The sequence below is a fragment of the Squalius cephalus genome (assembly GCF_949319135.1).
Source record: "Squalius cephalus genome assembly, chromosome: 14".
In the NCBI taxonomy this organism is placed as follows: Eukaryota; Metazoa; Chordata; class Actinopteri; order Cypriniformes; family Leuciscidae; genus Squalius; species Squalius cephalus.
In genome coordinates, this window is record NC_137135.1 from 33,489,625 (window position 1) to 33,515,698 (window position 26,074).

The window sequence follows — 26,074 nt, forward strand, 5'->3', positions numbered from 1 at the left end:
TATATTACGTGTCTTTACTATGTACTAACATTTAAATTAATAATTGATACAATGCACTTATTGTGTACATACATGTTTTTACATTGTACTTACATTTTAAAAGTATGAAATTGCACTAAATTTAATAGAATTACACTGTTGACCCTATTTGATTTGTTTTGGCTCTTTGTATGTCTTGCATTGCTTGCATACAGAACTGCACACACTAAAAACTCAACAGTTGTTCTAACTAACACTTTTTAGTTCACTTTACTTAATGTACAACAATTTTGAGCTTATTTGTCAAAATCTTGTTATACTATACCTTTCTGACTCAGAAAACCCAACATAAGATTACTTCATTGGTTTGAGTCACATTTTGTCAAGCAAAAGGGAGTTTTGGAGGCAGGGCAATTCTTAATAGACTTTTTACTCATTTCTTCTGCAGTTATCTTAATTTCTTCGTAGTTGCATTCACTAATTTTCCAAAGCCATCTTGAATGTTGAATTTTTCATACAACTACCAATTTTAAGAGAACATCACGTAACTTGGCTTCATAAATTGATGTTGATTTCCTAAAATGGACGTCTTGGGTATGAGAATGTGTTGCAACAACTATATCACAAACACCATCTAACAAAAGGGGTTGATCCCCCTCTAGTTGTGCCAATATCTTGAAATTGTCCTTGCTTGAGTCACACACAGATCAACATTCAGCAAGCAAAACAACAATGGCAAATTCATTTTATTTTTAAATTAATAGACTCTGACCATTACAAAACAATGTTATTTGCAATGTTATAATAATAATAATAATAATAATAATAATAATAATAATATATATATATATATATATATTATTATTATTATTATTATTTTATTTTTTTTTTTTTTTTTTTTTTTTTTTTTTTTATTATTATTATTTTTTTACGGTCAAATAGGTATAGAGGAGGAGGCATTATGATGGTGGACTGGCTTGGATCAGAACGTTTGCCCCTGCACTGCACCTGTTTTGTGCATTAAAAAAGAACAAGTGGATAAGCACCATGATATAACAGCAAAAGAGGGGCGAAAGATTAGAAGGAAGTGTGTGGGAGAGGCACAGCAGTCCTAGATGCTTCATTTGTAATCGGTGACAATTTAATCTCTCAGATTTGGGGACAGTAGAAAGAGCGGGTGAGTGGCCGTACAGTCAGTGCTGACGGCTATAACTATAAGAGCTGTCAGCGGTATCGAATGCATCGGTGAGTAGTGAGAGAGCTTTCTGAGATGAAAGGGGAGAAAGAGAGGAAAATGCGAGTCAGGATACTGTCAATCAGTATTTTATATGTTCATTAAAAGTCAAACATGTCGTTGTGATAATAAAAAAATCTATTTTGCTCTTATTAAGGTGAAATTTAATTAAATGAGAAAGAAATATTCTGTATAGAATTCAATTTAGTCACCTCAGTTGTGCGCTGAGAAGAGGAGACAATGAAAAAAAGGGCGGTGGCACTGTCTCTGTGATTGAATGCAGCCGTGTTTTCAATCGATATTAATGAGAATGTTTTGAAAACAAGACGAATGTTGTAAATGCTAAAGAAAGCGATAATTTCCTTAATATACCTTTGATTTTTAATTCTTCGTGGTGCATCTGGTTGTTAATATGCTTGTCGGTGTTTTTGTTCGGAGGTGCTGAAATGCAGTGAGCTGCGCTGGTTAGAGCGCGTTTCTCCCATCCCCCGCCTGTACAGCACTGGGTGAGGGAGGGGGACAGGAGAGAGAGAGAGAAAAAGAGAGAGAGGGGGAGCAATAGGCAGCACCCTTGTGAGGGGAAGCAAGAGTCGGCTTCGCGGAGAGGAGAGAAGAAAAAAGAGCTGGGGCGCAAACAAAAGAGAGAATATGGATGAAGCAGGAAAATGTCTGTTTGAAAAGGCAAGCGCAGCGGAGACTTTGGTCATCCTGCACACAGTCTGCCCGTTTTTTGGATGCCGTGCTTTGGAGCTGTTGCGCGGCGAGCTCTAAAGGCGGAAAGTGGTTTTTAATCCGTCTGTGGATGTTGCCAGCTTGCGATGGCTGTTGCAGGGCGATGTAGCTGCACAAAAGAGAACGTGCCTCTTTGTTTATGTTTCCTCATTGTTCTATTAAGTGTCCTTACAAATGCACAAATTCGCTACAGCATTCAGGAGGAGTTGGAGAGCGGAACTGTCGTTGGGGATCTTGTTCGGGATCTCGGGCTGGAGCTGCGAAAGCTTTCGGCGCGTCGGATTAGAATCAGCTCCGACAGTGCGAGGCGATACTTCAACATAAACCACAAAACTGGTAAGCTTGTTATAAGCGACCGGATTGACCGCGAAACGCTCTGTGAATTCAGCGGGACCTGCACGCTTAGTCTCGACGTGGTGTTAGAAAGCCCATTTGAACAGCACAGCGTGGATGTTGAGATTCTGGATGCAAATGACAACTCGCCGCTTTTCCCTCGAGACGAGTACCAGTTGGAGATCTCCGAGGGCGCACAGCCAGGCGCGCGGTTTTCCATTGAGGGCGCGCAAGATTCTGACGACGCCTCAAATTCCGTGCGCCATTATCGCCTCACCTCAAACGAACACCTGGCGCTCGACTCAACCAAACCACCTGCAGATGGAAAACACATAGAGCTCGTGCTGAAAAAACCTTTCGACCGCGAGCTTTTGCAGTCACACCAGTTTCTAATCACTGCTACTGACGGCGGATCGCCTCCGCGCTCAGGCTCAGCCAAAATCAACGTGCGCGTCTTGGATACCAATGACAACGTGCCAGTCTTCGACAGCTCCGTGTATAAAGTGAAACTGCGGGAAAACTCTCCCGTTGGCGCGCTGGTGATTAAATTAAACGCCACAGATAGAGATGAAAGCTCCAACGGGGAGGTGTATTACTCTTTTAGCGCGTACACGCCAGATAGAGTGAGGCAGATGTTTTCTGTAGACACAGACAGTGGGGAAATTCGAGTAATGAGCAATGTGGACTATGAAGAAACCAACACCTATGAGATGTATATCCAGGCAGCAGATCGAGGCCAAGGGGCCGTAGCAGTGCACTGTAAAGTGGTGGTGGAGGTGTTGGATGTGAATGATAACCCTCCTGAGATTGTGCTCTCCTCTCTCTCCAGCCCGGTTCGAGAGGACGCTCGGGCAGACACTGTGGTGGGTTTAATAAGCATAAATGACAAAGACTCTGGACAAAACAAACAGGTCAGCTTGGATATCATCCCCCCTGACCTGCCCTTTAAAATCAAATCATTCCGGAATCATTACACCATTGTTACCTCAGCCTTCCTGGACCGTGAGACTATATCATCATATAATGTCACGGTTACTGCCATGGATGGTGGAACGCCACCTCTTTCATCGTCAATGACGATACGAGTAGAAGTGGCAGATGTCAACGACAATCCACCACGTTTTAAACAGACTTCATACACTGTTTATGTCTCAGAAAACAATGCGGTCAGTGCACCTCTGTGCGTCATCAAGGCGACGGACCCTGATGCCGGAGAGAACGCTCGCATCACATACACCGTCCTCAATGACAACAACCATGGTATTTCCGTGGCATCATATGTTTCTGTCAAACCTGCCACAGGTGAGGTGTACGCACTGCGATCGTTTGACTTTGAGAAGTTGCGTGAGTTTCATTTCCAGGTTAAAGCTCAAGACAATGGTGTGCCTCCTTTGAGCAGGGTGGCAACTGTCTATATTTACATCATGGACACCAACGACCACAGCCCGAAGTTTGTTCGCCCGGCGGCGAACGGCTCACACTCCACAGAGACTATTCTGCGTAACTCAGAGGCGGGCGTCCTTGTTTCACGTGTGCTGGCTTGGGACTTAGATGCTGGGGAAAATGCCTGGTTGATATACAGCCTCCATCACCCACCTGAACTGGACTTGTTTAAGGTGCACGAGCACACAGGTGAGATCCGCACAACACGGAGAGTCTTCGAGGACAATTCCACTGTCTTTAGCCTGACAGTGCATGTACGCGATCATGGTTTGCCTCCTCGCTCCGCATCTACAACGATCACCGTCGGCGTCATGGAGCTCCCACCTAAAGTGGCCCCAGACCCAAAACGCATAATCAGACCACATGGCACAATGATGTTCTCTGAAGTGACCCTGTATCTTCTTATTGCCCTCTGTGCCACCACCTTTGTTTTCTTGCTCACTATCTTCGTCCTAGCAATTGTTCGCTGCCATGCCTACTGCAGCCAACCAGACGCTTGCTCCTGCTCGCCTTGCTGTGTGTCCAAGAAGAAAAAGAAGTCAACGATGAAGAAAGCATCCAAAGATGGTGGTGGGGGAGGTGGTGGTGGAGGAGGTGGTGGGGGAGGAGGTGGTGGAGCCACAGGTGGAGGTGGAGGTGGAGGTGGGGGCGCTGCTGGTGGGGTCACGTTCCAGCAACAGTCCGCGGTGATGCGGAGAGATCTGAAAGTGGAGCCACGATACATTGAAGTCCGAGGAAACGGCTCTCTAACTAAAACGTACTGCTATAAGACCTGCCTGACTGCAACATCAGGAAGTGACACTTTTATGTTCTACAATACGGGCCGGCCGATGAGTGGGACTTGGGGTTCAGGGGCAGACCGTTTCTTTACAGGGCAGAGCGGGCAGTTTGTGCGCAGACTGAGCATGCCCGACGCTACGGCAATACAGGTGTGTGCAGTGCCCACACTCTTATAGCATTCATCAAGTGAATCATCCATCTATGCATGAAGTGATGAGAAAATCTGTTCTCTCTTGCTAATCCTGGTGCCTTTTCACTCTCAGATATGATGATGATGATGATTTAGGAGTAGCTTTGGCATTTTTTGTTGTTGTTGCTTCCAAATACACAGACAAAAAGAAACCATTTTCTCTCAGAAATCACAGAAACACATTGAAATACATGTGACATTTTAAAGAAATACTAAAAATATTTTTTCTTGTAAAACAAACTCCAATAATCTTTGTTTTATTTACAACTTGAAAAGTCTTTTTTTTTTTTACAAAGTACTAAAGTTGTCTGCTTACTGTTTGCAGTTAAGCGACAGGCCTTTTTTCAGCACCGGAAAGCTCTTGCTTAGAATATATATCAGGGCTCGGTAATGGATGCCTGCTGTTGTATTGGAGCTTTTTTACTTTTTTTCTTTTTGTGCCTCATTAATTCACAGCAGCAGTCTTTAGTGTGCACTGCAGAATGCAAGTGTTTGTGTGTGGTTATGATGATTTACCGTATCAGACTCTCTTTCCACTTGTTTAGATCTGTCATCAAGTTGCATTTCATCAGTTATGAATTTAGAGAGAAGCGCTCACTGTTACACCTCTCTCTCTCTCTCTCTCTCTCTCTCTCTCTCTCTCTCTCTCTCTCTCTCTCTCTCTCTCTCTCTCTCTCTCTCTCTCTCTCTCCAGCCTGTTCTGCAATGCGTTGTTTCAGGACAGCTGGGTGTGTTTATATTTAGAGGTGTGAAGCTCAAACAACACTCCAGTTTCTCTGTACCCACACTTAAATCTCTCAAGAGAGACTCTCCAGCCTAGCTTCAGTTTAGTTAAGCAACTTCATATTGGACTTCATCCACCAAAACCAGTTGATAGGCCTTTAAGCTAAACACAGTATGATTGGTCCCCTGATGATAGATAGATAGATGGATGGATGGATGGATGGATGGATGGATGGATGGATGGATGGATGGATGGATGGATAGATAGATAGATAGATAGATAGATAGATAGATAGATAGATAGATAGATAGATAGATAGATAGATAGATAGATAGATAGATAGATAGATAGATAGTTTTGTATTAAATTGCAGCATCGTTCTTTTGAATAAGATTGATTGATATATTTTGTGTAAGATTAGTTGTTTTTCTTTAAGGATAAATTTATTAAAATATCCTTTAAATGTCACATTGTATGCACATTACTCATTAGTATTTCAAAAAATGTGGAAAAAAGGGGGAACCTCAAGATTGCAAGTCCATATCTGATGATATTTATACTGTTAGATGGGTGAATCTCAGGAAACTTGAGTAAATCTATAATGAGAATCACTATTCAAAATAATGGCAATTAGAAGAAAAAAACAAAGGGAAGGATAATGTGATTAATTGTCTTGAAATTTCACAGTGCAAAAACTCTTAATATTTTATTTTATTTTATTTTATTTTATTTTATTTTATTTTATTTTATTTTATTTTATTTTATTTTATTTTATTTTATTTTATTTTATAGATCATGCTGCCATTGAGTTATGTGCCATTTCTCAACAGATTAGTTGATTTTCTCTTCAGCAATTATTTGCAGCAGAGTTTTGTCAGTTTGTCAAGCCTTAATATGACCAACAATTTATTACAAACGAAGCCTTCAGTATCTGCTCTGTTAGTTCACCAGAGATCATCATTACAAACTGAGTGCATTTATGTTATTTTGTTGATCAAGTTGTGAGTGTTTCAGGGATTGCTGGATGAGAAAACATGTGTGAGCGCCTCTTATTTGTGAAGTAATTACTGGCTCATTTCAGCTTTTCTCATTAAATGTCAGTCATGTTTATTCTCCCAGTGTGTGATTAAGTGGCAGTGGAGCGGTTTCTGGTGGCTGATTGGGTGGTTTGGTGTGGAAAGAAAAGGAAGGAAGGATTGTGATTGGTTGGTGCAGAGGTGCGAATGCTGTATCTAGGCGAGGTGTGTCCACTCAGAAGGGATCTGAGAGAGAGAGAGAAAATGAGAAAAAGAGAGTAAGGAACTGCTGGTGAGACGAGATCAGACTGAACTCATTATCTGCCTCTCTTCACACCACACACACACACACACACACAGTTGGTGATAAATCAAAAACCTGTGAGATGAATAAAAAACAGATCCCCAGTTTTTATGCTCCACAACCTACTCTGTTTTCAAATTCACTTGATTTGAGTGTCTGTAATTTCTGCACATTATTTAACCCTTGTATTCTTCATCCAAAATCTTTCAAAATTCTTCCTACTGCATATCCTGATTTACTCATATATTGAATGAGTCATTGTACATTACGCCTGGTTTTGTTTAGGGAAAGTTTTACACACAATTGGTGCATCAGATGGTTACACACAGTTTCAATCCTTTGAGTTTGTGTTTGTTTTTTCTCTTAGTATTAGAGGTTTGGTGATTGAAATATGTTATGGCCCTGGTAAAAAACTCTTGATTTGTAACTGATTTATATTCAGTCTTTATTTGGAGAAAGTTTTATTTGAGCGTTTGTACAGAATATGAAAGGTTCCAGCTAGGTATGATGTTTTTGCATGACCAGTAGCAGGTGTGTATTGTAGTTGTTTTGCAGGCTTCTATGATGGATGTGTGTGTTTGCGTGTTGTGTGGAGAGCAGGCCCTGCTGATTACACTGCGAATTGGATTTCACATTGATGAATGTCCACCAGGAGATGTGTGTGAGATAGAAAATGAAAATAATGTATTCACTTTGCAGATGCTTGTATATTCAACCCGACTTATGAATATCTATACCAGGACAGGTTTGAGAAGCACTAGTCTATAGAACCATAATAGGTTATTGCATTGGGACCACCTCATATTCTCTTTACTGCAAGCAGAAGTATAATTTTCCTAATAGTAAGCTGTTTAAAAAAAAAGAAAGAAGCAAAACATCCTCTCGCCTTGTGCATTTTGACTGCAGATATGCCTCAGTTTCTCTCTCCCTGAGGAGACTCATTCAGATCGATCTCACCCCTCTGCTACTGCTCCTCCAGGGGTTTATGCCCTTGATTTGTCCCTGTGTCTGTTTGTTTGAATGGTTGGTCTGGCTGGTTCAGATCTTTTGGGTGATGAGCATCTCAATTTATCAGTGACGCCGTTTGTGTGTCTATGTGTGTGTGTGTGTTAAGACCTAACTCTAAGCCTTTTCTCCAAAGCCCCAGTTCTGCAGCCATTATGACCATATGACTACACTCCAGCATGATTAATTAATGAGATAATATTGTTTTTTGATCCATCCCAGCGCTTAACGTCACTTCTCTTTGTCTCTCTTTTTCTGTCTTTCTTAGCCTAAAGTTCCAAGTGCAGACTGGAGATATTCAGCGTCTCTCAGAGCAGGAATGCAAAGGTAAGACTTGATTGGTTTTGTTGTCCTAATTTTTCATTTGATAGATAGATAGATATATAGATAGACAGATAGATAGATAGATATAGATAGATATCGGATAACAAGTGGACGACGCTAAATACAGGTGTAAACGGGGTCTAAAACGTTTTGAGCTTGTCCACTTTCAACCACTTCCAGATGTAGTCGAAAACTCATTAGACTGGATTGACTACTTTCATAGTGTAAACGTTCATGTTGTCGAATGTGTTCGAACAGCCACAAAAGTCAATCTACTCTCCACCTACTGACCTAATGCTTAAGTATTATGAGAAGAGCGTTAGCCAGGCAGGATTTAAACTTTGTTTAAAAAGCAAGTTTGGTTTAAAGATGAAAAACAAACCAAACACAATGTTCTCTCACCATTCCTGATTTCTAACACACACTCACAGCGTTCGGCTGGTGTTGAGGCTGTCAGAGCAGAAACGAAAGCTGCTGTTCTCCGTATTTTTTTCCGTCGTCTCCGGGCGCATTCATGTGTAAATTGCACGAGCCTCTTTTATCCATTAGATAGAAAGATCTGAAAAAAAAAACATATACATTTACCCGCCCATAGACCCTCCCCTCGAATTAATCCAGAGAAAAGTGGTTTAAAAAAGACAGATTAAAACACCTGGTGTAAACAGGTATGTGTCTCCCTCGTCTACTTGTGATCTGATCTGCCAAAACGCATATTAGAACATCATTTTCAGACATTACATGGAAGTAGTTAGCTAAAAAACAAGTGATGCTGGTATGATCATGGAAACTGTGCACTGGCATTACATTACCCATACATCACTGGACCATGCTGGTTGGTCCAGTGGATACAATTATCCACCACTCGTTCTGAATCAACCACAAGATACACCATAGCAGCCGCTGAATGACCAGTACAGCTGTACAGCGACTATTTCCGTGGAAGCAGAAGTAGGTCATATGCTGCGATTGAAGTAATGCCTACAGTCATGTCGGCAAAATGATGGCAACGAAGGACATTGCAGACAACAGACTGGACAGCACAGTCACATATGCCAGAGCTGTGTGTGTGTGTGTGCGTGTGTGACTGAATGACCTCTGATCTCCATTAGTGGTACACTGATTCCCTCCTAATTACAGCAGGGTTTAATGAGAGCTAATGTAGCCACGCAAATCATTCTCATGCATTAAATCAGATTCCCGTCTCGCAATTTATGTGCACTGCAAAATTAATTTTACTTTAATGATGCTCTTGCTTTGCTTGTTGAGTTTAAGGCAGATTTATAAGGGTTACATTGGTGGTAGGTCATAGCTTTTCATTTCATGAATGTTTACTATTGCTCATCTTTAGAGTTTAGGATTTGAACCTTAGTATTTTGACATGCAACAGTTTGTGACATGAACAATACCTCAAATGGTAAGCCAGTGAGAATACCTTAGCAACGGCCTGACAACACGAGTGAGACTCGCAAGGGCAAACATTACTTATATTTTCTTCAGAAAGAGATTTTCTTCTCTCCTAAAGGCATTACTTTTTCACTCCACAGACAAAAAGATTTTAGACAAAAATAGCTTTTTGGATGTTGAAGTAGAGAAATGATCAGCGGAGGATGCAATGACATTGATATGCAAGCAGAAATGGGCCGAGGGAAGGAGAAGCAGACAGGAAGAAAGAGACTGGGGGATGTTTGAACATTAGCTGAGGATCATGTATTTGGTCCAGTGTTTCTCATTAATAATGTATTAGCCTTACTGACTGCTGCTTCACAGCTCTTTAAAATGGCTTCCACACACACACACACACACACACACACACACACACACACACACACACACACACACTGCATGTAATAGCAGCAGTAACCGCCTGACCTTGGACTGCAAACATTCATCAGAGAAAGAGAGAGGGAGGAAAGGGGGAGAGGGGGAGATGGGGAGGGAGATGTGGAGGGGGATGGGGAGGGATGGGGAGGGGTGGGGCAAATAAAATGGTGGTGTTCCACCCATCACTGCATGTTCTGCATGCATCCTGTTTTTGGATTATTTTGAATGGGTTTCTAACAGTTTAGTTGTTAATTGCAATAGTCAGAAATGTCATAGCGTATTACTTATATTTTAGAATTCACATTTGAAAATACATGAACTATACATACTACTTATCTATCCCATAAAGAGTTAAATAAACTAACGACTGGTGTGCTAAAATAATCAAATAGAGTAGATAAGCAATGATCTTTACCATTTTAAATAAATGTTTCTATTCATCAAAGAATCCTGAAAAAAAAATGTATCATAATTTCCACAAAAAAAGCTTTTAAAAAAAGCAGTTTTCAAACACTGATAATAAGAATAAATGTTTCTTGAGCAGCATATCAGCATATTAGAATGATTTCTGAAGGATCGTGTGACACTGAAGACTGGAGTAATGATGCTGAAAATTCAGCTTTGATCACAGGAATAAATTACACTTTATACATTATACATTTTCTAGAAAACATTTATTTTAGATAATATTTCACAGTATTGCTAGTTTTTACTGTATTTTTATCAAATAAATGCAGCCTAGCAGAAAAGACTTATTTCTAAAAACATTTTAAAAAATCTTACTTTTTAATGGTAGGCCTATTGTTGCTTGCACAAGTGACCAAAGTGATCATGTTTTATATGTTTATATAATGTACAGTCAAGGCATTGTTATCATAACAATAGAATACAGTTCTCTTCTTTGCTCTAATTTCCTGCATTTTTAATTTTCCCAAGTTCCTGCAATATTCTAGCTTACACTCAACATTATGACACTGCAAATATTCTTGACCCTTGTATAATAAATGGACATGAAATACTGATTTGAGCTCAAATCATTCTATTAAGTGAGAAAAGGAGTCTGATTTAATAGTCATGAAACTAGCACAGCTATGTTGGAAATTGGTTGCTTTTTTTTTAATGGCAATACGCCATGATGATTAGCGTTTATGTGCAATAAAAGGTTGTATTGTGGTAAAGGGACAAGCATTCATCAACAGCGACCATCTGAAATGCATTTTCCCCCATTCTTCTATGACAGTTGATGTTATGGAACGACCCTAAAATGCTTCATGTTTTCAGCCACTCTGAACACAGTGAGCTAATCCTTTCTTAACACACTTCCAGCTGTATACATATCTACAGAGACAGCATGGAATGTGATAACACCCCTTTTTTAAGAGCAAAAGAAACCTCCTGCTTGGTTTGAATTTCTGCCACTGGCAATTTGTTAGGCTTTTTCCTGATGCAGACACACATATGTGGGTGCATGCGGAGTCAAGATAAAATGCCATTTGCAGCACATTTTACTTTCATATCATGGTGTATTTCCAATTGAAACAGGGTGATCAACTGCAAAAAAAAATTACACTGATAACTGTTTGTTTGTGTCTGTGAGAGAGAGAAAAAATCTTTGGTGTGAAAAATTGAGTGCACAGGAATGTAAGCTTTAATCTCAGAGGTGATGTGACTGCAGAGAAGATCACGCTCTAATCCTTAATCTATAATCCAAGCCTCTAGATTTCAATTCTCACTGAATTCTCACTGAAGACCTACATGTACCATTCTGCCAAGGTCAAACACAAACCCTCAACTCAATTGTATTTATGAAGCACTTTCAAAAGTGGACCAAAGTGCTGTACATAAAAAAAAATCATAAAACTTAAGCACTTACAAGCAACATAAACTATAACAAACTATATCATATTTGTCATCCGTCGTGCATGTCACTCACAATGATCAGGGCTGGGTTTCCCGATAACGTTGTCTCTTAGCGCGCTACGAAGACTCTTAAGGTATAACTTAACTAAAGGTATACCATTACTAGGCGTGTTCCCCGAACTATACCTTAGAAAGCTGCTTAAGATATACCTTCTTACGTGTGACGTTACCGGGTGCTGTCCGTGGCGATGCTGCTGAATTGGTTGATATCGATGAATCAATAATTCTCTCGTGCAGGGGCTGCTTCGCAAGAAAGTGATGTTTACAAAAGAAGCACTTCAGAAATAGTTGAAATTGCATTTATTAGGACTCATGGGATATTATAAAAAATAATCCAAACTATAATAGCCTATAATAGCCTAGCCTACGTATTTTTAAATTGTATCATATATTGCTGCCACAATAACCATTTAAAAAATTGTACGTGCTTTCTTCTCTTTCCCATTTTTGTTCGCTGAGGTGGAGCTGCAATGAAATATTGTTCTTGTAAATACTTTCCAGCATTTCAGTAATAAAAGTGTACATCTTACTTACGGTACTCGGTACTGATAAAAAAGGATTTAAACAGTGAATTCTGAATCTCTTCTTGTAAACTCAGAGATGTGGATTCAGACGGCAATTAAATTCCCACACGACCTGTTTGTCAAAAAACAATTTGGCCAGGGATTTTTACGCGGGTTGGGTGAGAAAAAACACTGACATTATGGATTCGGACGGCAATAAAATCACTTACCCCTGTAAATGTTTCAAATACCGTACGAGCCCATGATAAACAATTAGCGTCCGAATAGGACTTAACTGACAGTAGGCTATATGCTCTCACTGGCCTTTGAAAGCGCTCCGCGGACGGCGCCGTCTTTTAGAACAACTATGCGCTGTATCGCTGCCATAGTTTGAGCAAACTCCCCACCACAATCATTCCCTTTAAATAGACTATTAAGCCTTTAATGGTTTGCCAACTGATGTACCTTTGGATAATATAATTAAAAATCTAATGACAATCTGTATAATGACAATTTTATTCTTTGCATGAAAACATTTGAATTAACCTAATTGAACACTGTCTGGGTATATTAAAACTTCAGAATTATATTTGTATAGATCTGCAACAGTGATAAGGTAAAGCTAAGAGTGGTCCAGACCAACCTTCCAAACGTATGACTTACAGAAGGTATACTTAACTAAGAACGTTTCGGGAAACACGTATTAACGATAAGGTACAGCTTAAGGTGTAACTTAAGAACGACGTAGCATTAAGAAGGTTTCGGGAAACCCAGCCCAGACCTAAACGTCAAAAGCCAAGGAGAATAAGACAGTCTTTAGACCTTTCAGGCCACACATTGTCTAATACATTGTCTACAGACAAATCTTTTTCTCATAGAGTTGAGTCTGACACAATTTGATATAAAATGTTGAATAGAAAAATATACATGAATGTAAAGAATGATATGTGCATACATTTAAGAGACCCTTCAATTATGAAAATGATGATGTTTCTTCTTCTTCAGACCATCAATCTGAAATTGCTTGAGCAGGGTGTTTTTGAGCACATTAAATTGTGTATATGTCTAAGAAAGTCTGGAAATTGCTAATAAACTAATTCAATAAATCAATATTTGTTAACTGATTTATAAGGGTATGTTCACACTTTGCATGTTTGGTTCGATCAAAACGAATCCTGGTTTGATTGCTCTGTTAGTGCGGTTCATCTGAATAAGCGTGAGCGCTCCCATCCAAACCATGGTGCCACCAAACAAGCGAACTTCCAAACGAACCCTGGTGCAGTTTGAATGAAACATGAACGCAACACAGACCAAAGACATGTAAATAAACCAAAATGGGACATGATGTCAGAAGAAGCGACTCGAAAAAGGACAGAATGCTCAGGCATACCTGTTTTTTCTCGTCATAGTCGTGATATTGCCCATCACAGTTCGGTTCAGGCGTCAGAACCGCGTCTCCTTGCAGCAGATCTTCATTTGTGTGTGATGGAGGGATTCCTGCCGCTGTTTTGACTCCTTTACACATTTTATAAGCTCTTCACAAGTTCTGGTCAAAATACCATCATATGCATAAACATAAAAGCCGACCAACCAGGTTGTGAACATCTTTATGCCTTTAGGTTCCGTATCTTTAGTTTCGGTGTTCAAGTCAAGTCAAGTCAAGTCATCTTCATTTATATAGCGCTTTTAACAATGTAGATTGTTTCAAAGCAGCTTTACAGAGATAAGCGTATAATTTAAGGTAACAGAGATTGTTTCGGCTTTACAGCAGAGTTACCGGTAAGTTATTTCCATCTAAAGTTAGTTTTGATTGATTTGCTTCCGTCGCAATGATCATTTGTTATTAAATTAGGGGCCGCTAAGACGACACCATTCCCTCTACACAGACTTTAAACGCGAACCTGTGAGAAACACTGATGGCGTTCACATGAGCATTTAGAATGGGTTCTATAGTTATGTGCGTTTGAATATATGCAGGTTTGGAATTCCCTACAAGCCAAGCCTAAACAAAGTACTTGTCTTTCCCTATAAATTTTGATAAAGAATTTTATTTTATTTTGTTGCTTTGGGGTAGGAACGCGAAACGGATTTTCCCGACAACGCCTTATCTGTAGAGTGGTAGTGGGATCCTCCATAGGGAGAGACTAGTTGGCACTTCAGCACTGCGTTGTCATCGGTCCAGGCGAAGGTCCCTCGTCAGATCTGGATACGGCCTGGATCCGGCAGGCTGCAGGAAAACCTCGGGATAAACACAGACACTAAAATTAGCGTAGATGCCATTCTTCTCATGATGTAACGAGTACATCAGGATTTTTGGGAAGTGTTCCCGGTTCCGGCTGACCTACTATATGCAGCCTAACATTAAATTATAGAAGTCTATAATGTATTATGTGAAAGCTAGGTCAAAGAGATGTGTCTTTAATCTGGTTTTGAACTGACAGAGTGTGTCTGCTTCCCGGACAATGGTAGGAAGACTGTTCCAGAGTTTTGGTGCTAAATAGGAAAAGGATCTACCTCCAGCAGTCGATTTTGATATTCTAGGTATTATCAACTGGCCGGAATTTTGAGATCGCAATAGACGTGAAGGACTATAATGCGTTAAGAGCTCGCTCAAGTACTGCGGAGCTAAACCATTCAGTGCTTTGTAAGTAATCAGCAATATTTTAAAATTGATGCGATGTTTAATAGGGAGCCAATGCAGTTTTGACAGAACCGGGCTAATATGGTCATACTTCCTGGTTCTGGTAAGAACTCGAGCTGCTGCGTTTTGAACCAGCTGTAGTTTGTTTAGTTGTTAAAATGCCAATGTGAACGTTAAGCGGACCAGGACAAAATTTTGGCTTTTCTTTTGGACCAAACGAACCAAGTGAACCAAACTGCAGTACAAGTGTGAACACACCCTAAAAGTGAATAAATAGTCTTAATCTAACATTATTTCTCCTCTATTTGTGTGTAGTTCGGTCCATATGGAGGAGTCGTCCGTGATGCAGGGTGCTCAAGGAGTTCTGGTTCAGAACTGGCCCACCGTCTCCAGCGCTCCTGGTAAGATATGGGAACTAAACTCTATGTGCAGACACATTCTTCAAGAAATGAAACATCACAAATGAGATCTCTTTCCATTCTTAGCTGTTTCTCAAATTAAAATGAGATCAAATGGAGAAATTAGCTTACTGTATGTTTTCTGCTTCTCAGAGTTTGTTTTTTCTCCTCTTGAGTTTAGCATTGAGAATAGATTGTACTCGATTAGTTGAATAGATTGTAGTTGAAATCTCTAACTTCCAATATTAAATGGTCTGAGCCAAGGGCGAAATTGTCAATCACACATTGGGGACAGCTGTGGGACTTTTTGTGTTGGCGCATGCACACATTTTTTTAATCAAAATAAAATAAAAGTCAGAGTCCGAACACTTACCAGCATACAACAGTCATGCTGTTAAGTGTACTTGGTACTTCTAGGGGGGTCCGGGGGCATGCTCCCCCGGAAGAAAATTTTGTACATTTTAAAGGTAAGTTCATTAATCTGGTGCACTTTGAGTCACCCGAATCCACTGTTAAAAATAAATAATCCACCCGCAAACCGCCCGAACCTATGATATTCTCTGATTTAGATATCTGCATCTGATCATCACATTACAATTATTCAAATTCTTAGTGTTAAGCATGATAATATGGTAACATATCACACTGACATAGGCTGATTTAAAATGAACATTTATTTAAAATAAAAGTTCTTCTTTTGCCAAAATTATATTTCCTTAATAGCCTAAACAGAGGCTTTACTCAGTTTGGGCCATGCAAATTATGGGAGTTTCCCGGGAGAAATAACAAACCGGGAGGGGTCCGGGAGATAGGGCTAAAAAACGGGAGAAACCCGGGAAAAACGGGAGTGTTGACAGGTATGGCCAAATGTCTGTCAGATTTCGCGCTCCCAACTCTTCTTCTGTTTGGTTTTTCCTAACTCACTGACGGTGCACGAGCTACTAAAGGTATAGGGAAAACATGACATGGATTTCAGGAGAAATAGGTTTTGTTAATGTATAGTGTAAGGCCAGTCGAATGAATTTGGGAAATGGACCGGCCGGGATTTTATATTTTCGGAGCTCGAAAGAAAGACGTATTTGCAATCACATCGATATCGCCCGCATAATCATACAGTATGATCAAATATTGGGGGGGACAAATTGTCCTTCTCTGAATATTGGGGGGGGACGTGTCCCCCTGTCCCCCCATAGAATTACGCCTATGGTCTGAGCTGTTTTCTTCATTAATTTTATAGTTGTATACTCAACTATTGACTTGTTTGTTGTATTTTTTTCTTCTAATGCATTTTGGCAGAAACATCTGTATGGAGCCCCTAAAGGGACATGGTGGTGAAAAGAAGTATTAGATGGGTCGAAAAATAATAAGTCAGTGTTTTTTTGGGTTCTCTCTCAAATGTTTTGCGTTACCCTGAGAAACTTTGTGTTCGCTCACAAACCTTTTGAGTTCTTTGTGAGTGAACACAAAGTTTCTCGGGGGAGCACAAAAGTATTTGTGAAGGAAAGCAAAGGATTTAAGAGCGAACGCAGTTTCTCAGGGGAACTTTCTGCAAGAGAATGCAAAAGTATTTAAAAAAAAAATTGTCAATCTCAATGTCCCTTTAGGGACTTCATACATCTGAGAAAAACCTAAATGAAATCTATTTGAAAATAGCTATGAAAGAGCAACCACTGAGCAATACAATTTTCCAGTGTGTGGTCTGGCAGGACTATAACACTGTCTTTCACAGTCTCACTGGTATTACCCCTCAGGACCATCTATTGCTCTATCAGCCCTTGTCCCGATCTAGACAATCACTCTCTTCTTTTCTCTCTCACATCATTCTTTCCCTCGCTTGCTTCTTTCGCTGCAGTCTCCTCTGTGTTGGCCTCTTTTGCTGAGCTACTGCAGTCATGCAGGATATGAGGAATATGACCTACATGAAACTTCCTTAGGAAACCCAGCTGAGTAGTTCAGGGAGCAACTCTATACATCACAGAAACCACCATAATACATTAGTGATTCCGCAATCCGCCTGTAATGCCACACGAGGCCATGACGCAAATATCACTTCACAGTGGCAGCAACCCAGTCAAAAATGGTTAATGAAATAGTTGACCCAAAATAATATGCTGTCATCAGTTGCTCACGTTCATGTTGGAAAGCAGTTAGATTTTTTCTGCCAAGCTCATAGACAAAAAAAATAAATGGTATATTCTGTTAATTTGAGATCTGCTCTGGAGGGAGAAGGGATCTGTAAATAAAGGCATTAATTTGGGTCTTTATAGGAATACAGGAATACAACAAGCATCTTCTGGGAATGTACAGTGGATAAACTAGTTTTAATCACTCTCCACTTTCATTGTATTGAAAACAAGACCATTCACTTTTTTTGGAATGGAAAAAAACAACTCAGATTTTGAGTTTGTCTCATTTTGTGTTTCTTGGAATAAAGACAATAATACAGTTGAAACAACATGAGGGTGGGTAAATTATGCTAAATGTAAATTTTTGGATTAACTATTCCTTTAAAACTTCTTTAAAAAAATTCTCAGGAAAATCCAGAGTAAATTGTATTTGTATGTTTTCCCACTGCCTGATAACAGCGGAATCCCCTGGTTTTAATGTTGGATTATATGCGTTTAGCTCGTTCAGGTGACCTGTCGGAGCTATGTGATGAAGAAGAGAGTGACACCGATTTCCACAGCTCTGACCAGATCAAGCATAAATCCAGTTTATCAGCTGAAAGAGGAAATGACACAGTCAGAGGGGATGTGGAGGTTATCTGTCAAAGCAAGAAAGAGAAGCTCAGTACAAAGCGGCGACCGAGAGAGCGTGGCTAAAGCACAGAGAGATGACTCGATTAGGAGATGAATATTAATAATGGTCAGCTCAGACTATTTCAACACAAACACGCTCACATTCTCGCTGTGGCGATGTCCGTTCATGGTAATTAATCCACAATATTAGATTCTATCTCCATTTTGCCTAGTCTCTCTTTCTCACACTCCAAATAATTGAAGAATCACCTGTCTTTCTGTAGAGGACAGAGTCTCGGTTATTAATCAGAGATGTCTGCACACACTCAAAGGCCATAAACGGATCACCACAAACATCAGGGCAAAACATATTAAGATAAAAGACGTTTTTATGACAGAATCAACAAGCACAGGCTTAGAATAACAAATTGTTTCATGAAGAGTCAGCTCTAGGCTTGTGTTTGTAGCCATATAATATTGATGTGGTCTATTGTAGAACACTATGTTGAGCAAATAAACATCCAGTTACACAAAATGTGATAAATTTTAGTATTACAGCAATACTGACTTGCTCTCTGGCATTCATGTGCACTCATCTCGTAGGCAGCAATAAAACCTATCTACCATTTTGTCTGGGATAACTTCCTGGGTCACAAGGTCATAGGTAAGATCCAGGATGCAATTAATGCATATTTAATTTCCTAATTAACTGCATGCGGGTTACAGATATCTATGTTGAGGCTCGACCCTCTTGGACGAAACGATGATGGGACTTCTGGAGGTGTTCGGAATAATGAATGTAATTTAGTTTCAATAAGATGAAAGGGAGAGAAGCAGGGAGAGAGGACAAAACGGGCACAATTACTTGGGTGATGAAAGGGCAATTTGTTCTAATTAAGTCTCTGATGATGACTGCAAAAGCAAAGGCTGGAAATGAAAGAAATAAGCCTCTTTAGATTTTAGTACGGTCTCTCTCTCTCTCTCTCTCTCTCTCTCTCTCTCTCTCTCTCTCTCTCTCTCTCTCTCTCTCTCTCTCTCTCTCCTATGCAATATTTATCTCATTTACAAATATTTCACAAGCTTCCAAGTCTGAACTGCTGCTCAGCTTTTAAAGTATTAGTTCAGCCAAAAATTAAATACTCACCTTTACATTGTTCCAAAGGTTCTTTCTTCCATGAACCACAAAGAAGAACTGTTAATTCTGCTTGTTTTGCATACAATGCAAGCATGCAGTGATCATAGGCTGTCAAGCTTCCAAAAGAAATAAGTGTTGTCCATACTATTCTAATCTTCTGAAGCATTATGGTAACTTTGTTGATAAATGTTGTTATTCACTATAACCTTTCTCTTTGCTGTAGCCCTTATATACTGTTGCATTGAATTTCCTTATTTTCAAGCCTACAATCAATCAGTCTTGTGACCAGCCATACACAGAGTTTTATAAATACAGAGGTCCCAAAATTGAGCTTGCTAGGGCGTCCGAGGACAATTGTCACTTTGACAATTATAAATTACATTACATGAATCACACAAATTATATATTTTCTGTTCAAAATGCTGTCATTGGTTACACTTTATATTGATGGTCCCCTTTAGACATTCTGTTGACTATAAGTAACCTTGCATCTACATGTCTACTAACTCTCAATAGAGTATTAGTTGAGTATTAGTAGACGGTTAGGGTTAGTAGAATAAGTTGACTTGTACTTGCAAAGTAACTTTAGTCAATAGAATGTTGGTTGGTGGACCATGAAAATAAAGTGTTAGCAGAAATACTGTCAAAGTGTTAGCAGTGTTAGCAGAAATACTGTCAGAAAAGCTGACAGTATACTAACACTCTAATGAGAGTTAGTTGACCCATAGGTGCAGCATTGCTTAAAATCGACAGAATGTCTAAGGGGGGGCCCTTCAAATAAAGTGTTACCGCAACATTAGAAAAAAAGTTATTAGTTTGCATCCCTGATTATTTCTGTCGGCCATTTAACATTTCTATCATAAAACAGCTGTCAAATAATTATTGTTTAGTTTAGCTACTTGCATACATCTTATTTTATTTGCAGCCTCTGCAAACAGTAAAGCCTTTGATTTGATTGGTCGTTTCAAACATTTTGACATTGACGAGCGCTGAAGACCACTGAAGACCGCTGAAACAGCTAATGAGAGAGTCGGTTATCATGGTGTTGTGTGATATCCTTGCAGCACAAAAGTAGGGTTAATATTATGCAATTATTTCACAACTTTTATATATACCTCATTAAAAAAAAATACAGACCTTAGGAACTCAATGGTGGGTATGGCCATGCATGTGACACATAAAAACCATTGGTGTTTGGCATCAAACATGGCATGATGCCTCTTCATAAATGAGATTTGAACGCTACTGTAAAGGGCGAGATTTAGAGAATAATTACAAACATTTTAGTTAGTTATAGAATGTAGTGTATGAATAATATGGACCACTTCTATTGTGTGTGCCGAGATTTGGAGCTTGAGAGACGGACAGCTTGATCCGTAAAGTATTTCATTTTAATTTTTGGTTTGAAATAGCCCTTTCAGACAGAAGGAGATGAGAACAGCTAGACATGAGTTATAGAGTCAGACAACACCATCAGCTTTGTTACCAGCAGCAGAGGAATCGTCAGTTTAGACATGCATGTGAATGTTCAGTCAGTCGGTCTGGGGTGGTGTAAAGTAGTGCTGGTTGGTTTTATGTGATGCTGGAGGTCTGTGTTGTATTAAAATATTCTTCTGCATTTGTATGAGCTTCATTTTGGCTCTGCTGTGCAAAACACTGGAGAAGCCAACGCCCCTCTCTCGCTCTCTATGTTGTGTGTGAAACAGATGGGCAAAACCAAAGCGTACATCAGCAGAATTAAAATAATAGGATGGAGCATGTTGTCTCTCTCATTTTCTGTCTTTTTATTTTATATATATATTTTTTTTGCATCTATCAATTTTTTTGTGTCTGTCTTATTTCTCAAAAATGCAGTAAAATGCTAGCGATGGAGTGTCAGAGAGAGAGAGCGAGAGAGAGGCAGAGGGCAGGTAGACAGCCTAAGGGAAAGAGGAATAGAGAAAGTGACAATGAGAGAAAAAAAGGGTGACCGAGGGGGAGAGTGAAAGAGAAAACAGAGAGGTGCAGAGAGGAGGGTGCTGAGACTGCCTCTGTTGCTAGGGGAGAGAAGTATTTGACCATTAGAGAGAGAGAGAGAGAGAGAGAGAGAGAGAGAGAGATCTGTATTAGTTTCCATCAGTGTCTCTGCCACAGCCAGTTTTCACTGGAAGAGGCAGTTTCCACGGCAACCATTCATACCACGAACATGGTGTTGGAAGAGAGGGAGGGTGAGAGAGAAACAAGCGAAGGAGAAATGCAAAATATATAGAGAAAGAAAGGGGTGTGGCTGAACGAGAGAGTTAAAAACGGCATATAAAATAAAACAAATGGATATAACAGTGCATGTAAGAGGATGAAGGAAGATCAGATGAGAAAAGAACAGGTGAAATTGTGACAAATGGATGAGAAAATACAGAATTACCAAGAGAGAGGGAGTTTTTAATGCTTTGACAATACAAAATATACCTTTTTTTATCATGCCTTTATCAACATTTATCATAATATATTTTTATGCTGCTAGCTGCTGGTTTATAGAAGGTTGGGTACAGATGGATGAATGGAGAGATAAATGGATGTGTGTGACCTATCCTGATCTTCCTGTTTAAAGATCATCTCTACAGGTGGGCCAACCTGCACAGCCCACAGGCTCTCGTTTCAGCTACAGCGCCATATGGCACACAACCGCAACGCACATTCTTACTCACAATCCAACACAAATACAACACGCACACACTTCTTATTGACAACAAGCTTATTTAACATCTTCAAAATTCAATAAAAAAGGAATATCAATTAAAAAAAAGCAATAATCAGAGGTGTCGAGAAACAAAAAAATATAGTATAGCTGGCCAATTATACTGTACAAATCTAACATGTTAACCGGTCTGACTGATTTCCAGTGATTTTATGATTTTGGTTTTAGCATTCACTTTAGTCAATCAGTGACACAGAGGAAAGGCTGTGCAGAAGAGCGTGAGTGTGTTTTGTATGCTGTAGGTCTTGTGGAATTTTCCAGAACATGCCAGGGGCTTTAATCAGCTCAAGAGGGTACTGAGGACAATCGCTCTGCTTTCTGTCTATGTCTGAGTCAGTGTTTGTCTCCATACTCAACTTTGTATGAGGCTTGGAGATATGAAGATTTCGTTTGTTCGTTCATTAATTAATTCATTAATTCATTCATTCATTCATTTGCGTGCGTGCGTGTGCGTGTGCGTGTTTGTGTGTGTGTGTGTGTGTGTGTGTGTGTGTGTGTGTGTGTGTGTGTGTGTGTGTGTGTGTGTGTGTGTATTTACTTGGCAATATTTTGTGGACAGATTTGTACCCAGAAGTTAGCAAAATCTGAAAAAAAAATAAAATATATATATACTTTTTTAAATTGAAAGTTTTCTGTTCTGGTTAGGGTATGGGTTAGTGTTAGGTTGTGTTTGTGTGTGTGTTTATATTCATCCCTGCCCTTAATGGACAACAGTGATACAAACATTATTACACAATATGACAAAAAAAAACAAAATTATAACATTATTCTCGTATTCTCATAGCATGCAGTACTCTCATTACATAGAGCTGAACTATCCTCCATAATACACACACACACAAACACACACACACACCATCACACACAGACTGCTGTCTTGGCAGGCTCATGAGAAAGCTTGTGTGTGCCATCTGGCATATTTAATCAGGATTACTAGAGCTTGACGTACCAAGGTGTGCCACACACACACACACACACACACATACAGATGCAGAAAGCAATCAGATATATTCATAGTGTACAGGCAATCAGTTTCACATGCACATAATATCTAATAACATTTGCATGTCCACACATTCTTTATTAGTCACACAAACAGTAAAGGAAATTTGTAATTAATTATTTCATGTGAAAGCATGTCATTTAGTAATTTATATGTTAAGTAACATGAACTTTGGTAAATAGATATATCTACTCAACATGTATTTTATAGTAAGTAGCATGAACTTTGGTAAATAGATATAAACATGTATTTTAATCTAAACATTTGTATATTTCATTATATAGATAGAAAATTTGTCTATCTCAGACTGGCTGTTGCGGTATATGTGAAATCAGCCCATTTTCTGTGCTTCATGCACAAGAGCATGAACACAAATCTGCTGTCATCTGCTGTTACACACACACACACACACACACAAAGTGATGTGGTTTCATCTAAACAAACCCATAATTCCTTGGCTCTGCAGTATTGCTCAGAAATCTGCTCCTTCAGGAGTTTAGCGTTGGAGTTTGGCTCATATTTCATCCTCAGACTGCCCTTCCTCACCTCCTCTTCTGCATTATGTAAGATGGCATACACTCCTCCTTGAGAAAGGAGGAAAGATACATAAATATATAGCGAGTAGATGGGAGGGGGTCGGCAGACTCGTCGTTTTCATAATGATGAGATGATTTGATTTTCTCCCCATCATCGTTTTATGAGCTGGATATTTCACTGGCCATAATAACCATGCCCTTGTCATGCAGCTTATTAAACCTGTGCCATTATCTGCCAGCCAGACGTGTGTCTTTGTCCAAAGGCTGCATTACATGAAAGGTCAAGGCAAGACAGAAATGCAGAGGATGTTGCTGTCAATGTAGATATGTTGGGAAAGCTGAAACTGTGTTTTGCAAAGACACAAACTACTCATAATTTAAAGCATTTAAAGGATGCTTTAAATTATGAGTAATTTTTCAAATAGCTTTCCCAAATGTCCCACACAGTTCTTGAACCAGCTGAGCTATTGTAATGCTACTGAAAAATATAGATAACTTAATTGCTTCTTTTAGTTAGATACTCCCCAATGCTGGTGAATTTTGTGCCTTAGTAATCATTCTGACAGTATAAAGAAAGGCAGACAAACAAAATGGAAGGGCATGGAGAAGGGAAATTTAGACATGATGAAAGAGTACATGTGAGAGGGAGAAGAGAGAAAACAAAGCCATTTGGGCGTTTAGTGTTACTGAGGGAATTGGAAGGGTAGTCGGTTCTCTGAGGACTCATAATGGATGCTGCCTCCCTCTCTCTCTCTCTCTCTCTCTCTCTCTCGCTCTCTCTCGCTCTCAATTCACACCCACAATAGTGAATACAGACCTTCTTTCACTCACAGATGTCGTAATCAGAATGTATCTGAGGTTGTAATCCGTCTTAATCTTCACCGCAACATAAGCTATAGACAAAAGGTGAGGTGCAGACAAAGACCTGCACACAGATACGATGCCTAAGGTGTTGTCTGTATTAAACTAAGTGATGTTGTGGTGATCCAGTGTCACTATAAATGAGATGACTTGCTCATCAGACAGATAGAGAGAGATTTTCCGCAGTGTGGCATGCAGGGGACCTCATACATCAGACCAGCTACCAGAGTAATTGTAAAGGTAACATGTAAAGCTGACATTATTACATTATGGCCCGGTTTCACAGAAAGGGCTTAGATTAAAGGACAAGTTCGGTATTTTACACTTAAAGCCCTGTTTTCAGATCGTTTCTGATGAAATAGAACGGTTAAGATTGAAATTTGGACACATGCTGCTGGCCCGAGAATTTTCGGTTTCTGTGGTAGCACCCCCCCACCTCCACAATGGCTGCATAGGTGCACTGGAACAATCCTTCCTAAAACGCATTAAACTTTCGTTTACAAAGACGTGAAACTCACCGAGTGGTCAGGGGTGTTCACTGATATGCTCACACAAAAATCGCTGCAAAAGATGCTTTCCAACAGGTGTTTTACCATTCGTTGTAAAACTGTGGACCTATATTTCCAAACGCCTCACACCTGTACATTCTTCCGTTGAGAGCTTGAATAATAGATACTCCGGCGGCGGAGTAATACCATACCTCACAGCTCATCCAATACAAGTCAATGGAGTTGGACAAAAACTACAATAAAACACCTGTTGGAAAACATATTTTGCTGCGATTTTTGTGTGAGCATATCAGTGGACACCCCTGACCACTCGGTGAGTTTCACATCTTTGTAAACGAAAGTTTAATGCGTTTTAGGAAGGATTGTTCCAGTGCACCTATGCAACCATTGTGGAGGTGGGGGTGGTGCTAAATTCTCGGGCCAGCAGCATGTGTCCAAATTTCAATCTTAACCGTTCTATTTCATCAGAAATGATCTGAAAACAGGGCTTTAAGTGTAAAATACCGAACTTGTCCTTTAAGCCAGGGTTAGGCCTTAGTTCAATTAGGACATTAATGTAGCTTTTTTTAAACGTGCTTTTGAAAAAACATTATTTGTGTGTATCTTGAGACAAAACAACACTGATATATTTGAAGATTTGTCAGTGCAAGTTGCTTTCAGTTAAGACAGCTCAAACATGCATTTTAGTCTGGGACTAGACTTAAGCCTTGTCTGTGAAACCGAGGGTAAATCAAAAAGGGAAAAAAAGGTTGGTGGGAATGGATGGTTAATTTTATCTCTAAATGACAGGTGGTTGGAGGAGAAGGCTTGGGGAGGAACATATGTTAAGATAGTAAATGTGGTCCATTTTGTTTTCCTTCTGAGTATAAGGGTGCTTTCACACTGGGCTCGTTTGCTGCGGTCCGAGGCCGAGCGCAATTGTTCCCGGTGCTGATTCCTTGCACTATGTGTGAATACACTGCAGGTTCACTCTCGCTCGTATCCAAAGGTGTAAAGTCCAGGTTCAGAAAGTAAAATTTCTCCTCAGTATTTTGTTCCAATCACCTGGATTTGCTAATTAGCACAGTTTTTCAGCCAGGAGAAGGAACTAATTAGTGAAATCAGCTGAGTTCATGGGTGGAATAAACATATGGCAGGACTTTTACTCTCTGACCCCTGGACTTTACACCTCTGCTCGTATACAACGTAAATCATCATCACTATCATCCCTT

The 26,074-nt window shown here is 39.7% G+C and overlaps 1 protein-coding gene across 14 annotated transcripts in view; it reads left to right on the forward strand.

Annotated features, from left to right (window-relative positions):
- The window catches only part of LOC307170769 (protocadherin alpha-C2-like), a gene marked incomplete at its 5' end in the record, with an annotated part of 184,187 nt that overhangs the window by 155,375 nt on the left and 2,738 nt on the right, over nucleotides 1–26,074 (forward strand). For 13 of the 14 annotated variants that reach the window (XM_079892039.1, XM_079892047.1, XM_079892038.1 and 10 more), the window contains 2 exons: nucleotides 8,009–8,067; nucleotides 15,265–15,350. In XM_079892039.1, the coding sequence (XP_079748165.1) occupies nucleotides 8,009–8,067; nucleotides 15,265–15,350 (145 nt within the window). Of the gene's footprint in view, nucleotides 1–1,577; nucleotides 4,651–8,008; nucleotides 8,068–15,264; nucleotides 15,351–26,074 lie in introns of those variants that run through there. The other variant, XM_079892036.1, reaches the window with a different exon arrangement.